Raw genomic sequence first — 14988 nt, 5'->3', positions numbered from 1 at the left:
ATCTGGTCGATGTTGCAGACGAGACCCAGTCGTGAAATCTGAAACGAGTCCAGGAAAAGCATCGCCTCATCTCATGAGCAGCCGATCCTCCCCGTCAACAACTTGCTTTGCTTTGGGACACGTGCCCCCTGCCCCCCAACCTTCTTTCCGCATTCGCCAGTCCTTCCGATTGTCCTTGGCTGTCCCCAGAGCCCGCTCAGCATGGTCCCAGGGCCAGGGAATAGCAGTGAGCATCCTTGGGTGACTGTGTTTTCAAAGGCAGGAGCTGATATTGAGGGGGGGCGGAATGAATACGTGTTTCGTGATACCGAGCTGAGGCACAAAGGTTGATGGGACGACAGGATGGAATGTCCCCTAAGAGCCAGTTTGTCTTTGCAGGGCAACAGTGAACTTGTCAGGAGACAGTCAGACAGGTAACCTCCCTGTCCCCGTGCCATTGTTCCAGTGTCAAGAACCTGGGCCCGTCTCCGAGGGGTGTCCCTAGCGTGCGTGGAATGGGGGTGGCTAGCTAAGGGAGGTCATCCAGGTGCCTTCATGAAACAATGTTAGCATGCCATGTGGGTGGTGGGCTGGGCAGATGAACCTAGAACATTCCAGGGTTTCTAGTACTGGGAACAGAGGACAGTAGTCAGGACAGCAGTGTGGTTAAGAATTGGCTGAAACCCTGGCTGGTTTGGCTCAGCCGTTAGAGCGTCGGCCTGCGGTCCAGAGAGACCCGGGTTCGGTTCCTGCTAAGGGCACGTACCTCAGTTGCAGTTTGTCCCTGGCCCTGGTTGGGTCGTATGGGTGGCAACCACTCAATGTGTCCCTTTCACGTCGATGTTTCTCTCTCTCTCTCTCTCCCTCCCACTCTGTCTGAACAAAAAATGGAAAAATGTCCTCGAGTGAGAATAAAAAAAAAAAGAAATGGCTGAAAGAACGTTGGTGAAGTTCTGGACTCTCAGAAGACAGTCCTGAAGGACAGAGCCCTGCCCAAGGGACTCTGCCTGCCGCTTCTGGAAATGCTGTTGGTGGCGGACATTAGACCAAGACCGAGGAGGATGTATGCGGAGGGCCCGGTGTGGGGTGTCCTCAGAGGGTGTGTGCCGTGGACAAGACGAAGCAGGAAGGCTCCCTTGACCTTGGACTTGACTCCGCCAGAAATGGACGTTAACACAATTTTCTGAACAATAATGGCAGTTTGTCAATATCCTTCAAGTGGAGAGCAAACTCAGCAAACAGCTTTTCTATCCGGTTTTTCCTCTTACTAACCCAAACAAGTCCGCTTTTTAGAGATATTCATTTGCAGAAAACAATGACAATTTATTCCAAACATCAGTGTCTGTTAATTTCCGCATCTTGATTAAAAAAAACCCCAAAAAACTCCAGGGTACAGTCAAAGTCCTTACAGTTAAATGTAGTTCCAAGGAAAGGGGAGGGGGCTCCCTCAAAACACAATAGAGTGGTTTCTCTTCTTTATTTTTATTTTTATTTTTATTTTTTATTTTTATTTATTTATTTTATCCTCACCCGAGGACATTTTTCCATTTTTTGTTCAGATAGAGCGGAAGGGAGAGAGAGGAAGAGAGAGAGAGAGAAACATCGATGCGAAGGGACACATCAAGTGGCTGCCACCCGCACGACCAACCAGGGCCGGGGACAAACTGCAACCGAGGTACGCGCCCCTAGCGGGAACCGAACCCGGGTCTCTCCGGACCGCAGGCCGACGCTCCAACCGCTGAGCCAAACCGGCCAGGGCTCTCTTCTTTATTTTTAAACATTTTTTTTTTCTTTATTGATTTTAGAGACAGAGGAAGGGAGAAAAAGATAGAAACATTGATGAGCGAGAACACAGACTGGCCGCCTCCCGCATGCTTCCCACTGGGGATCAGGCCCACACCCTGGGCATGTGCCCCGACCGGGAATCAAACCTGTGACCTCTTGGTGCCTGGGTTGACACTCAACCACTGAGCCACACCAGCCAGAGTGGTTTCTTTGAAAAGTTCATGCATATATTTTAACACTCAGGATTATATATTTATAAATCACATGCATGCAGGAATATGTGTGAGTGCCTGCCTCTCACCTTTCTTTTTTATTTTCATTTCTACATTCCTTCAGCAGTGTTAACATACTGGTTAGTGCAGCACTTGATTCAAGGGGTCTTCTCAACAACGCGCTTGCGTCTCATTGACAAACCCACAGTCTCGCTTTGCATCCCTCGGCCGCCCCTTCGAGAGAGACCTCGCCGGTGGGTGATGGCAGCTACACCCCGTCTGCTCCACCCCGTGTCAGTCCGCGGAGATCTGGCTCAGGCTCCCAAGCGCTGTTGGTTATCACCTTCCAAGGAATGCTTGGCAGATCCCTGAGGGCGGAAGGGTAATGTTCCCAGGATCTTTGGGTCTGACTTGGCTGTGCAGAAAAAATTTTTTTCCCCTGGGTCATGTCCTTGATTATAGTCCGAGATTCCTGCGTTGAGTGCGTTTGAACTTTTCCGAGGTGATGGACCCTTTTGGAAATTCGATGAAAGCTATAAACCTTTATGCAAGGAACACACACATGGATAGCGCCTTTTGCACAGTTTCAAGGGTTAAAGACATCTGTGCTAGAGTCTTTTTGGTTTATATTTTAATAGAAAACTCCCTGGACTTTGAACAGTAGTTGGCAGACTGCTCGTTCAGTCCCTGGAAGGAGTTATGGGCAGACCTGGCTGTGTGTCTCCCCTGCCTGCCTTCCGTTCCCCAGGGCGAGACCTCCCTACCTCGGCCATGCGGAGAGGAACCCCCAGCCACCCCGCCTGTGTCAGAGTTTCTCTTTGGTTGCAGCACAAACCTGGGGAAGTGACTCTGGTACCTTGAAGATGACAAGTGTCTCTTCAGAGGGTGGTAGTGTGTGTATGCACACGAGCATGTGCCTACATGTGGACACTGTATGCATGCACGCTGGTGAGTATGCATGCACTGTGCACATGTTTATGCACGTGTGTGTTGTGCACACGTGTGCATCTCAGGGGCTGCAGGCATTCCTATGACAGGGCCAGGCAGAGGTGCAACCCAGTTCTTCCCAGGGCGTAGCCACTTCTTGGTGCCTCCAGCTGTCAGGTCTCCAGGACAAGTGCACTTCCCCTCACATGGCCTTCATATCAGCTGATCCTCTCTCGAACAGCATCGAACCGTCTCTCATCCTGACGGCCTTGCGAGGTTTATCGGCGTGCCGCGTGTGAGCTGCTGTCTTTCTACTGATTTCGCTTTGCGCCGCTCTGACTGCCGGTGAGGCGGGGCCCCCTTCAGGTCCTGGTTCTGTCATAAATCAAAAATGACTCTGTTATGTCTGCCTTTCGTCTTGAACTCGTTTCTGATGCCCGTCACGCAGATGTTTCTGTGGGCATTTAGCCGCATCAGCTCAGTCTTTTCAGTTGGGATTTCTGCTTTTGAGGCCTTGTTTAAAAACGTATCTCTTCTTACTAGTCTAAAGTTTTAACGACATGTCCCGATGTTTTCTTCTGGCAGGTGCAAAGTTTTGTTTTCACAGTTGTTTATTTAATGTGGTTGGAGTCTCTGTGTGTGTGTCTGGTTTGAGGTGGGGAGTTTCATTCATTCATTTCCGTGAAGATCACCCATTGTCCCGGGGACATTCATTGACTAGTCTGTCATTTTCTGGTTCACTAGTATTTCAAAAAAGAGACAGGAAATCTGGATTTTATGTAAGTTTTCCTAGTTTTTCACATTGATTACTGATGGGCATTTTTTTTTATCCTCACCCGAAGACCCCTTTGCATTTATTTTCAGATAGAGCGGGAGGGAGAGAGGGAGGAAGAGAGAGAGAGAGAGAGAGAGAGAGAGAGAGAGAGAAACATTGATGTGAGAGAGACACATTGACTGGTTGCCACCCACACGACCCCAAATGGGCCGGGGATAAACTGCAACTGAGGTACATGCCCTTAACGGGAACCGAACCCAGGGCTCTCTGGTCCATGGGCCGACACTCTAATCGCTGAGCCAAACCAGCCAGGGCAACTGATGAACATTTTTATTCATGTCCTGAGTGGTCCAAACAGAACACTTCTGCAGTCCACATTCTTGTGGTCCCTGGTTTGGAGCCTTGGGCTCAAGACATGGGACCAAGCCCCAGCTCCATCACTCGCTGTTGACCTTGGGCCAGTTGTCCTTGTTCCCTCACCAGTACCATGGGGATAAAAATAGTACTTATGTCACCAGGTGACTGTAGTATGAAGTGAGGTAATGCATGGGAATCTTCAGCACAGGGCCTGATACGCACATGGTCAGTGTTTGGTAAACGTATTTCTCTTCATCGTTTCTCTCTCCCTGTCCTGGTCGCCTTCTTAGGCCGTCGAGGGGATGTTCTACGAGTAAGTTGGCAGTGTTGGTATGCATTCATTCATTTGTGGACCTCATCAAGGATGTTTTACCTGCACTGTGGCATGTCGGTCGAATTGTTGTGGGTGCTGACGCAGAGATGCTCAGTGTCTCTGCAGACATAGGGTTTGTTCAGGTGCCTGCACCACAGTGAAGACGGGGTCCAGGCTGCAGGAAAGCACCTGGAGGAGGGCAGGTAGTGTGTCCTGGCAGGACTGGGGAAGAATCCAGGGAAGAGCCTGGATTTGTAAGACTAGTTGGGGTGGGAGAAACAAGGGATGGCCACTGAGAAAATGTCACAATAATCCAAGCTGAAAGTGCTGACACAGTTCTGGGCCTGGAACCAGAGGAAAGGACCAATCCTGGAGTCTCTGTGCAGCAGGAAATGGCTGTGCTTGATGGTTGCTGAGGAGGGAGTGGCACATTGAGGGAGAGAGAGGGTGACTACGTCTGTGAGCTTTGGAACTCGAAGAGAGGAACACTTGAGAAGGCTTCAGTTTGGGGTAGTGAGTCTTGTTTGGTACGGCTGAGTCTGGGGTGAGTGTAGGGCAGCCAGGCCGGCCAGCCTAGTGCCACAGGAGCATGCCAAGAGAGCCTGCCCCCGGGGGTGGAACATTCGACCATCATCCACACAGCGGTGACATGGAAGTACGTGAAATTGCTTAAAAGATAAAACGTGTTATTCCCTGCCTTTGCCATGTCAATGGTAGACATCAACATTTACATGATTTCTGTAGCCTGGGACAATCTTAAAATCCAAGGTAGCTGCTATGGTCTGAATGTTTCTGTCCCCCCAAATTCCTATGTTGAAATAATAGTCCCTAGTGTCATGGTGTTGGGAGGTGGGGCTTTGGGAGGTGATTTGGTCAGGAGGGTGTGGCCATCATGCATGGGATTAGTGCCCTTATGAAGGAGACCCCAGAGAGCTCCCTAGCCTTCTCTGCCATATGAGAACACAACAAGACACCCAGAGGAGAGCCTTCACCCTAATCTCAGATTTCCAGCCTCCGGAACTGTGAGCAGTAATTCTCTATTGTTCATAAGCTACCCAGTGTGTGGTGTGTCGGTGCAGCCACTTGGCTGGGACTAAGACGGGCCCTAGGTAATGAATGAGCTGTATCCATAAGCATAGAAGAGTGAAATGACTTCAACCCAGAGGCTCACCATCCACATGTCCCGGAGACAACTCCCCGAGGCTGAACATCTTCCCCAACTCCCCCCTTCCTGCCGCAGATCGGCCTGCTTCCTCTCCATGTGCCTCAGGCCTGCCGGCTTCTTGGGGCAGCTCTCAGCAACATTCCTTTCTCAGAGGCTGGCTTGTGTTGTGTCTGTTTTTAATGGGAGGTTCTTATTTTTGCATCCTGTCAGCAGAGGTGGGCCCCTCGCCCCCGCCTCTCTAGGCTAGCAGAAGGGAGGGCTTGTCGTGGTAGGTCGACTTTAGCTCAGGAATGCAGAGTCGACATCCACGTGACAGCCAGCTCCCCGGGGTGGGGCTACCTCTTTAATTGAGGGGCGGTTGTGTCCTGCCAGGGGAGTGTTTATGGCCTTCTGCTCAGGAGCTGGTACCCAGAGCTGCCCGGGCCCTGGCCTGACCTTCCCGCGTTCCCACGCACAGCCCGAGAGCCAGGCCCGCCCTCGAGGGGACCCGGACAAAGCGCAGATCAAAAGTACCCTTGGTTCTGCTGCTGACCCTCACCCTGGGTCTCTGAATTCCACATTTCAGCCCCAGGAGAATGGCTTTGCTGGGCTAAGCATTAGCAAGAAATGTGGTCTCTTAATTCTTCTGAGAAAGCTTTTTCTTTGCGAACTTGGCACGTGTCTCCACGCGTGGCCTTGCATTTTCTCCTTCCCATGGAAATAGAGCTGGTAGTGTGAGCCGGAGTGACGCTGTACGTCAAGGTCATCTCAGACCACTTTCCAGAACGTTCCGTCGAGAGGGTCCTTGGAATAGAGTAAAGGTAAATTCTAGAAGCAGCTCATGGGGTCCAAGACATACAGGTCGAGTCAAGGGATACGGATAAAAGCAGACCTTGAATAATTAATACCACTCGGACTAATAAACTAATTAATACCATCAGGACTTCACTGACTTATGACCCTGAATATTCTTAAGACAAACTCTTTATTTCTAGGTTTACTTGCCAAAAAAAATTATGAGATATTTACACTGTACAATGTAATAATTTGACATATGTACATTTTGTGAAAAGGACACCTCCATGGACACAATGGGTACATCCATCACCTCACATATTTTCTTCCTTTTTTAAAAAAATGCAAACATTTAAGTTCTACTCTCAGTAAATCTCAATTATGCAATACAGTGTCATCAACTATATGTTGTACATTAGATCCTCGGAACAGACAAACTATCATCCAAATTGACTCTCAGATCCCCTTTGAGGACATCTGTCCCTAAAAGCTCTAGTGAGCTCATTCCCCACACACAGGAGATATTTTTAGGCAAAATATATCCTACCTTCTCCTAGCCTCCCTACCACCCAAACCCCATTTTCCCTGCGGAGAGGGAGGACATTCTAACCCACCAGCAGAGGGAAAACATTTATGAAAAGGAGAAAACAGGGCCCTGGCCGGTTTGGCTCAGCGGTTAGAGCGTCGGCCTGCGGTCCAGAGAGACCCGGGTTCGGTTCCTGCTAAGGGCACGTACCTCGGTTGCAGTTTGTCCCCGGCCCTGGTTGGGTCGTGCGGGTGGCAGCCACTCGATGTGTCCCTTTCACGTCGATGTTTCTCTCTCTCTCCCCCCATCCCACTCTATCTGAACAAAAAAAAGAAAAGAAAAGGAAAAAAGATAGAGGAGTCTTTCATCTGTGAAGTCAGACTAGCAAAGTTCCTTTTTATTTAATTTTATTTTTCTTTATTAATTTTAGAGACAGAGGAAGGGAGAGGGAGAGAGAGAAACATCAGTGAGAGAGAACATCGATTGGCTGCCTCCCTCATGCCCCCCACTGGGGATCGAGCCCACAACCTGGGCATGTGCCCTGACTGGGAACCGAACCGGCGACCTCTTGGTGCGTGGGTCACGCTTAACCACGGAGCCACACCGGCCGGGCCAAAGTTCCTTTTTAAATTCTCGACAAAGATAAATGCTGAGCGATGCGGTTGGTGAGAGAAGGCACCGGTGCTAACGCTTTCGAAAGCCACGTGGGTCCATTGCTGGGGGAGCTGGCATCACCCTCAGAGAGCCGCTGACGGGGAGCCTGTCCCGCGTTGTCGCCCAGGACCCCATCCACACACCCACACTCCGTGTGCACACACGGAAGTCCACGCGCGTGAGATCACAGCGCCACACGCACTGGCCGGGCTGGTGGCGGTCACTCTTCCGGCAAGTCAGACAGGCTTCCTGCCTCTGCCCCCCCACAAGGAGCTAGCTGCCCGGCCCTGGGAGCCCAGGCGCCGTAGCCACGCGACAGGAGTGAGGACGCGGGCGTGGCTCTGCGAGGTGGCCACTGCGGGGACTGACCTCAGGGGACCCAGAAATGCAGAAGCAGAGAACAGACACCAGGGGCTCAGATGAGGCCGGATCTGGGAGCCCTCCCAGTCTATCTGAAGATAAACAGAAAAATGTCCTCGGCTGAGGGTTAAAGAAGAAAAAAAGCTTTGTCTGTCCCTCTGCAAATACGGGGCTCTGTCTCCTCTGAGTAGAACCCTGAAGGGTCAGTGACCTAGGGTGCAGGTGATGGTCTCTGTGGACCATGATTTCAGAGAGGACATGGAGCTGCATTGCAGAGGGGGATGGACCGGAGTTAGTCCAGTATCATCTCGATCCATGCAGTTAGGAAGTAGAAGCAGCCCCTGAGTGAACACAGAGTTTCCTTATTGTGATCGAGGACTTCAGTGTGCCTGTGGACAGGACCTGCTTTTTCCAAATACATTTGAGCCTCACCAGTCACAGACTCTGCATTGGTCAGCTTGCTGACTCGTTGAGATTTATTTGCAGCTCCAGAACCAATGCTCAGAGCACTTCTGTGGTCACTGGCAGACACGTGCAGGGAGGAAAAGTGCCCGACAGACAAGTTCTCGGATGAGGCCGGACAAGGCAACGCTCTGTCTGTTTCAGCTCTCATGGTCTGTCTGACGCCATGCTTTTCACAGTTTTGTGCTTTGTTTAAAAAAAATGGTTTTGCTGTTGAGAATGGCCTCCCAGGAGGATGCTGAAGTGTTGGCCATGAGTTCTGTGCACGTGAATCAATAATAGATGTCAGATAAGACGTCTTGAAACAGCCCACATAGGACAAGGTCACGTACTGATCGGTGGATGGATGCAAACGGTGTGACTTGTAGGAACCTGGCCTGGTATTCCCTGTCGGAGCAGTGGTCCCGGAGTTGTGAACGCAGTGTTCACGGTGACTTTTAAACTCTAACTACCCCAAATCATGAGACCTGACTATGGTTATTTTTCATTTGTCACACCCTAGTCTCTCAGACATTTGCTTTCATTTTCTTACATATGTTTTTATTGATTAGAGAGAGAGAGAAAGGGGGAAGGAGGGAGGATGAGAGAGAAACGCTGATGAGAGAGAGAAACATTGATCGGTTGCCTCCTGTAGGGGCCCTGAGCAGCGATTGAACCCCCAACCCTGGTATGTTTCCTGACCGGGAATCGAACCGGCAACCTTTCAGTGCACGGGACGATGCTCAGCCCACTGAGCACACCAGCCAGGGCAAGGTACTTGCTTTCAATGGTGGTTCACACATTTCAATTGCACCTCATCCACTTAGTGAGGTTGACAGGGGCACAGGCCTTTCGAATGAGCCCGGCCATGCGACTGATCACCACCACTGTGGTTGCCAGGGAAAACATGTAAGTTACTTTCTGGTACTTAGCACATGGTGCCCCGTGATGACCACGATGGCGCTGGTACCTTGAGCCCAAGAAGGCCCGCGTGATGGGGCCAACAGCCGGGACTGTTTACCCAGGGCCGTTTGCTGGCTCAACCAGCGCTAACACTGCCGTACGGTGTTTTCTCCTTCGATCGGGCATCGCATGGTCAAGTCCGAGTTTGAGAATTACATGCTTACACCATGCCGTTTTCTACTGAAGAAGAAAATAATGAGCCCTACTCACCCGATTTCCTCACCGAAATTGTTCTCCTCCCAAGAAACAGAAAAGACGGGAGGAAGGTGGGTGTCCTCAAGGCTGGAGACGGGTTGGCGCTCTGGGGATGTTGTCTGCGTTCTGGATGGATTAACTGTGCTTCTCCAGGCATCAGAAAACCTCTCTCCAGCCCTTCATTTCTGTCCTCAGCATTGCAGATATTTTTGTTGTGAATCCTCACCTGAGGATATTCGTCCATTGATTTTTAGAGAGAGTGAAAGGGAGAGAGGGAGGGAGGAGGAGAGAGAGAGAGAAAGAGAGAGTGAAACATCGATGTGAAAGAGACACATCAATTGGTTGCCTCCTGCACGCGCCCTGACCAGGGCCAGAGAGCAGACCTGCAACCCGGGTACGTGCCCTTGACCGGGAATTGAGCCTGTGACCTTTCAGTGTGCAGGTTGATGCTCTAACCACTGAACTACACCGGCCAGGGCAGCATTTCAGATTTTAAAAATATGTTTTGCTTCCTGAATCTGTGCCAGGGTGTGGTAGAGCTGGGACCAGGATGTAAGCACACCCTCAGCGTGTGTGGACTGTGAGCTTCCTTCATACCAGCCTCAAAATCCGGAGGATTATGATTTTTTTTTTCGTTTTTTGGTGTTCCTCCTTCTGCCTCTGCTAAGTGTCACCTGGGATAAATGAAATATAATCAGTAATTTTAGTTTTCCTAACAAGTACGTATTCATTATATTAGGTTTAATCCCCCCGCCCCCCCCCAAAAAAGAAGAAGAAAAAGGAAATAAAAGAATCTATAATGACTTCACCATGTCTTGGAGGTAACCGCTGTTAATATTATTGCATCATCCCTTGAGTCTTTTTATCTGTAGGATTAAAAACATTTGGACTTAACCATGTGGAAGCTTCACTGTATCCCACCCACCTCTCTGTATAAACACATTAAGATTTAGGGAAATCTCCTAAGTCCTCGAAGATTATTCGTTGCTGTTGGTTATCAGAACGTTGGTGAGGGAGGCCCAGGGTTCGCCTGGTGGAGTGTGTGTGTTTGAGGAGAGCCCTGCCTTTATATCTGAGTCTGGTACTGAGCCTTCATTTCCCCGTCTGTGAAATGGAGCCATGGAACTTGCCAAGGAAGGGAGGGCCAAGCATTTGAACAACGGGTGCCCATGGACAGGACCCGAGTAGATGCTAGTTCCCCCCTGTTTCCCCCCGTGTTCCAAGGAGCTCCGCAAGCATGTGGGCTTGATGTTTGTAAAATTTCAGAAATAGATTCTGCTATGATTTCTCCCGGGAAAATTTTAGATCATGGAAGACGGAAACCATTGAAAGCACCACCGTGGGGTCTAAGAAGCCCCGGCCGTCTGTGTAGTGAATCCCAGTTACCTCGGAGGGACCCTCAGGTCCCACAGCTCCAGCCGGAGTTTGCAGATTTCAAACTCAGAGAACAGTCGTGACCAGCCTGGTTTGCAGATTTCACTTTTTCATGAAAGAAATCAGGAAAACTGGGCTTTCCTCTTTCCTCGAGAAGCTCCGATGTGGGGGTCGGGTGGGTGTTCGCTGGTTGGCGCCTGCGCAGCTGGAGGTGATGGGGTGTCTCCGGCCTCCGGCTCTGCCCCCTCCAGCCGGGCTGTTTCTTTCCAGCAAACACGGAACAGTGACCTTTGTTTCCCACCGAAGCTCGTGGCTTCATTGCCATTTATTTCCTGCAGCTCTTACTTTTACAACAACCTGGGGTTTTCTCCAGACTTGGCTGTGGGAGTTCTACACGTGTCTGCACCTTCGCTCATGTATGCGCTCGGGGGCCGTGTGCTCTGGTGTCCGGGCCCTTTGCACGCCATGGCTCACGTATGCACTTGGGGGCCGTGTGCTCTGGTGTCCGGGCCCTTTCCAGGCCATGGCTCACGTATGCACTCGGGGGCTGTGTGCTCTGGTGTCCGGGCCCTTTGCACGCCATGGCTCACGTATGCACTTGGGGGCCGTGTGCTCTGGTGTCCGGGCCCTTTCCATGCAATGGCTCACGTATGGACTCGGCTGCCATGTGCTCTGGTGTTCAGGCCCTTTACACAGTAACGCTCACGTATGTACTCAGGGGTCGTGTGCTCTGGTGTCTGGGCCTGTTCCTTCCTCTTTTCTGCACTTTGCGTCGCTCGGCTCTGAGACCAGGCTGGTCACGACTGGAGGGAATCATCCAACAGCACTGGACCCGCGTCCAGCCTAGTGTGAGAGCATTTTTTTTTTTTTTTTTGGTAAATAAACTGATCCTTTGTTTCTAGCTTTCAAAAAATCATCTGTGCCTTGGAAAAATTAAAATGCAATTATTGGAAGGCTCTCTGCTTAGCTGTTTCCTCAGCGTTGTGTGTTACCTAATCACAGTGGAAACTCGGAACTGCCCGCTCCGGGCGCCGAGTGTGACAGAGGCCGGGGACATGTCTGTGCGGCATATAAAGTCTGCGGGGCAGCAGACACTCTCGGGACAGCAAGGTCAGCCCAGCTGGCCTTGGCTGTCTCTTTACCCCTCACCGGACGACTTCCCCCGGGAGGGCTCATCGGAGTGTTTGTAATTGATTTATGGGCGCAGGAGGCTGGGCCCCGCTCGGGGGGTACTGCTGGTGTGGGTTTGAGTGTGGGTGTGCGCACACGGCACGTGCACACCCGCGGGGCTGTGTGGGAGCGTTCCGCTGACTGACTGCTGGACGCTTTGCAACAGCCCACAAAGCATATTTTAAACAGAACCAGAGCGATGACCTTGAAGGCACCGAGAGACCCGGTCGCACCCTTTCCGGATGCCTTGTTTCTCCTTCCAGTCGTCTGCATGGCTGGGCTATGCTGTCCACGTGCAGAAGAGCATCGTGAGGCCAAAAACACATTTTTCCCCCCCTTTCTTCAAATAGTTCTTCATCCTCGGCCAAGCGTCTTGCTTGTTTCTGGATGAAAATAGACACGGTGTGGTGCCCAGCTCAGTGTGCCCAGTGTGAGCCGGCCCCCAGGTCCCAGCTCGGTGCAGAGCGGGGGTGGGGGGCGGGGAGCTCCTGCGCTCCGCCTGGGCCTGTTGCAGGGGCTCAGGGTCGTGCAGGAGGAGTGCCTTGTGTGTGGCTGAGGTCCGCCCCAGTTTGAAATTGATGTCAACAAAGAACATGTTGATTTAGCTGTTCGGGAGCAAGGAGGGAGGTTCGTTTTAATTAGTTAGTTCACCCCGTCCTGCTCACCTCGGCCAGTTCCTTCCCTCTGCGTTCCCCGTGCCTTCGAGGTCACCGCCAGGTCCTCAGACACCTTGTGCACGTTCATGCAGGGGCCTCCGGCCAGGGCAGTGTGCCGCTGGGTGGTGGGACAGGCACCCCTGGAGCGGTGGCCACAGCCCCTCCCGGCACAGGGCTGGGCTGGCAGAGCCCCCGCCTGCTGCACACCCCTCTGACCTCATAGCAGGAGGAGCACTGAGCCACCAGCCACCCGGGGCCACCGCCGGCGTGGCTCATTGTTCCCACAGACTGTGCTGGGGAGTCAGAGGTTTCCCCTCCTTGGTACCCCAAACCCCAGTGGGGTCGGGGTTCACGGACTTCCTTGAGATAAGCCCTTTGGTGGCGAGGGTTGCTCGTCCGTGGGGCAGAAGCTCAGAGGAAGCAGTGCCAACCCCGGAGAGTCGGTGGGAGCCCTGGCTGGTGCAGGGCTGGCTGTGCCGCATTCCTCTGACGTGTCCTCGTCGGTCCAGGGCCCCCGTGTGGGTGACACACATGCCTCCGCCCGATGAGCCCCTCACCCCTGGAAAACCACCTGTCCTCCAGGCCTGGCAGCCTCCGGGCCTCTGCCCTCAGCCCTGGCCCTCACCACCCGCATCCGTCCCTCCTGCTTGCACCGGTTCCGTTCCCTGCTCCAGGGAGGGTCTCCGGGCCCCGGGCAGGTGTGCGCGGAGGTGGGCGAGTGGGCGGTGGGCTCCCCCTCACGGATGACTTCCAGGCCCTTGCTCGCAGCCTTCTCTTGCTCCCTCCGGGTCCCGGTTGTGTCTGTCTCCCCTGAGCATTTGGGGAACCTTTTACACAGCCTGCTCTTTGTGCTTAGCCCCAGCCTGCATCCAGGCCCACACCCCGAGAACACTGAGCCGAAGAGGGCCAGGACTTGGTGAGGGAAGGTCCCGCCCAGGGCTCAGAGCTCCGGGAAGCGCGTCCTCCCTCTGGGGGACACGCAAGCTCAAGGTCAGCTTTCAGAGGGGCCCCTCCTCACATTTGCACGTGGTGCCGACCTGCTGGCCTGCAGTCGGACAGCCTCCCAGCACCCGGAGCCAATGCCGCGGACTTTGAGAAAGTTCCCTTTCCTCCTTGAACCTCAGTTTCCCTCTGTCCCTGCCGCCCTCGGCGACGAGGACTAAAGCAGAGAGAGCGAGCAAGCTGCTCAGCACACGACTGACGCCTACGAGATGCCTGATGGGCCTCGGTGGCCTTTGCTCTGATGAGGCCAGCGCATGCCGCTGACCCCCTCCGAACGGCAGGTGCGGCCCGTGCTCACCGTCACCGCAGCTCACCCCTGCCGGACTGTGCGTGACGTGCGCCCGCGGGACCTCCGGGCGAGGTCGGGCCGCCCGCGTTCTGAGGCGGATGTGTTTGTCTCCGCTGCAGGAATTGCTTACTTAGGCGGCGTGTGCAGTTCGAAGAGGAAGTGCGTGCTGGCCGAAGATAATGGGCTCAACCTGGCCTTCACCATCGCCCACGAGCTGGGCCACAAGTAAGTAGCAGGCGCTGCCCGGCTGAATTCCTTTCCGAGCACGTCTCTCCGCACGGGGGTCTGTGCATTCGGAGGCAGGGCTGCTCAGTGGCTCTGCCTCTCCCCCGCGGGGACCCCGATCACCCTGCAGACAGGCCGGGCGGAAACACTGACTCCGGAAATTCCCCGTAGTGATGGGAAGGTTCTTCTCTCTCAGCGTAGCATTCAGTAGCGGGATTGCTTTATTCTGGTCCGTTGGCTTCCTGTTTACTTTTCAGCCAGTTTCGAGGCCCAGCTATCTGAACGTCAGTGTCTTCGTTTTATTTTTTTTTAATTTTATTTATTTTTTTTGTTATCCTCACCCGAGGACATTTTTCCATTTTTTGTTCAGGTAGAGTGGAAGGGAGAGAGAGGAACAGAGAGAGAGAGAGAGAAACATCGACGTGAAGGGACACATCGAGTGGCTGCCACCCGCACGACTGACCAGAGCCGGGGACAAACTGCAACCGAGGTACGTGCCCTTAGCGGGAACCGAACCCGGGTCTCTCAGGACCGCAGGCCAACGCTCTAACCGCTGAGCCAAACCGGCCAGGGCAGTGTCTTCGTTTTAAACCACGAACAGCAGCCGCCTCCTGCCTGTGAAATTCTCCCCTTTAGGAGAAAAGAACCACAGGCCCCTAGAGCCCCAAGGCGGACACTGAGGCAGCCTCCTGGCCTTTCAGATGAGGACACAGAAGGTCAGAGGGGTCGAGTGGCCGGCCCAAGGTCAAGGTCACCTGCAAGCCGTCTCAGGTGGCAGAGAGGGTTGGCACTTGATCCTGGAGCAGGTGTTTTTTATGTTTCTCTGGAGGAAAATTGTGATACAAC

At 52.9% G+C, this 14988-nt stretch overlaps 1 protein-coding gene across 1 annotated transcript in view; it reads left to right on the top strand.

Moving 5' to 3' along the window:
- ADAMTS17 (ADAM metallopeptidase with thrombospondin type 1 motif 17) overlaps positions 1 to 14988 on the top strand; it is a 213310-nt gene that overhangs the window by 73216 nt on the left and 125106 nt on the right. Inside the window, exon 8 of the mRNA XM_036278118.1 lies at positions 14037 to 14142. Coding sequence (XP_036134011.1) covers positions 14037 to 14142 — 106 coding nt within the window. The remainder of the gene's footprint in view (positions 1 to 14036; positions 14143 to 14988) is intronic.

The sequence above is a fragment of the Molossus molossus genome, unplaced genomic scaffold (genome assembly GCF_014108415.1).
Source record: "Molossus molossus isolate mMolMol1 unplaced genomic scaffold, mMolMol1.p scaffold_m16_p_24, whole genome shotgun sequence".
Taxonomy (NCBI): Eukaryota; Metazoa; Chordata; class Mammalia; order Chiroptera; family Molossidae; genus Molossus; species Molossus molossus.
Note: the sequence above shows the minus strand (reverse complement) of the source record. Positions and strands in the feature narration are given on the sequence as shown.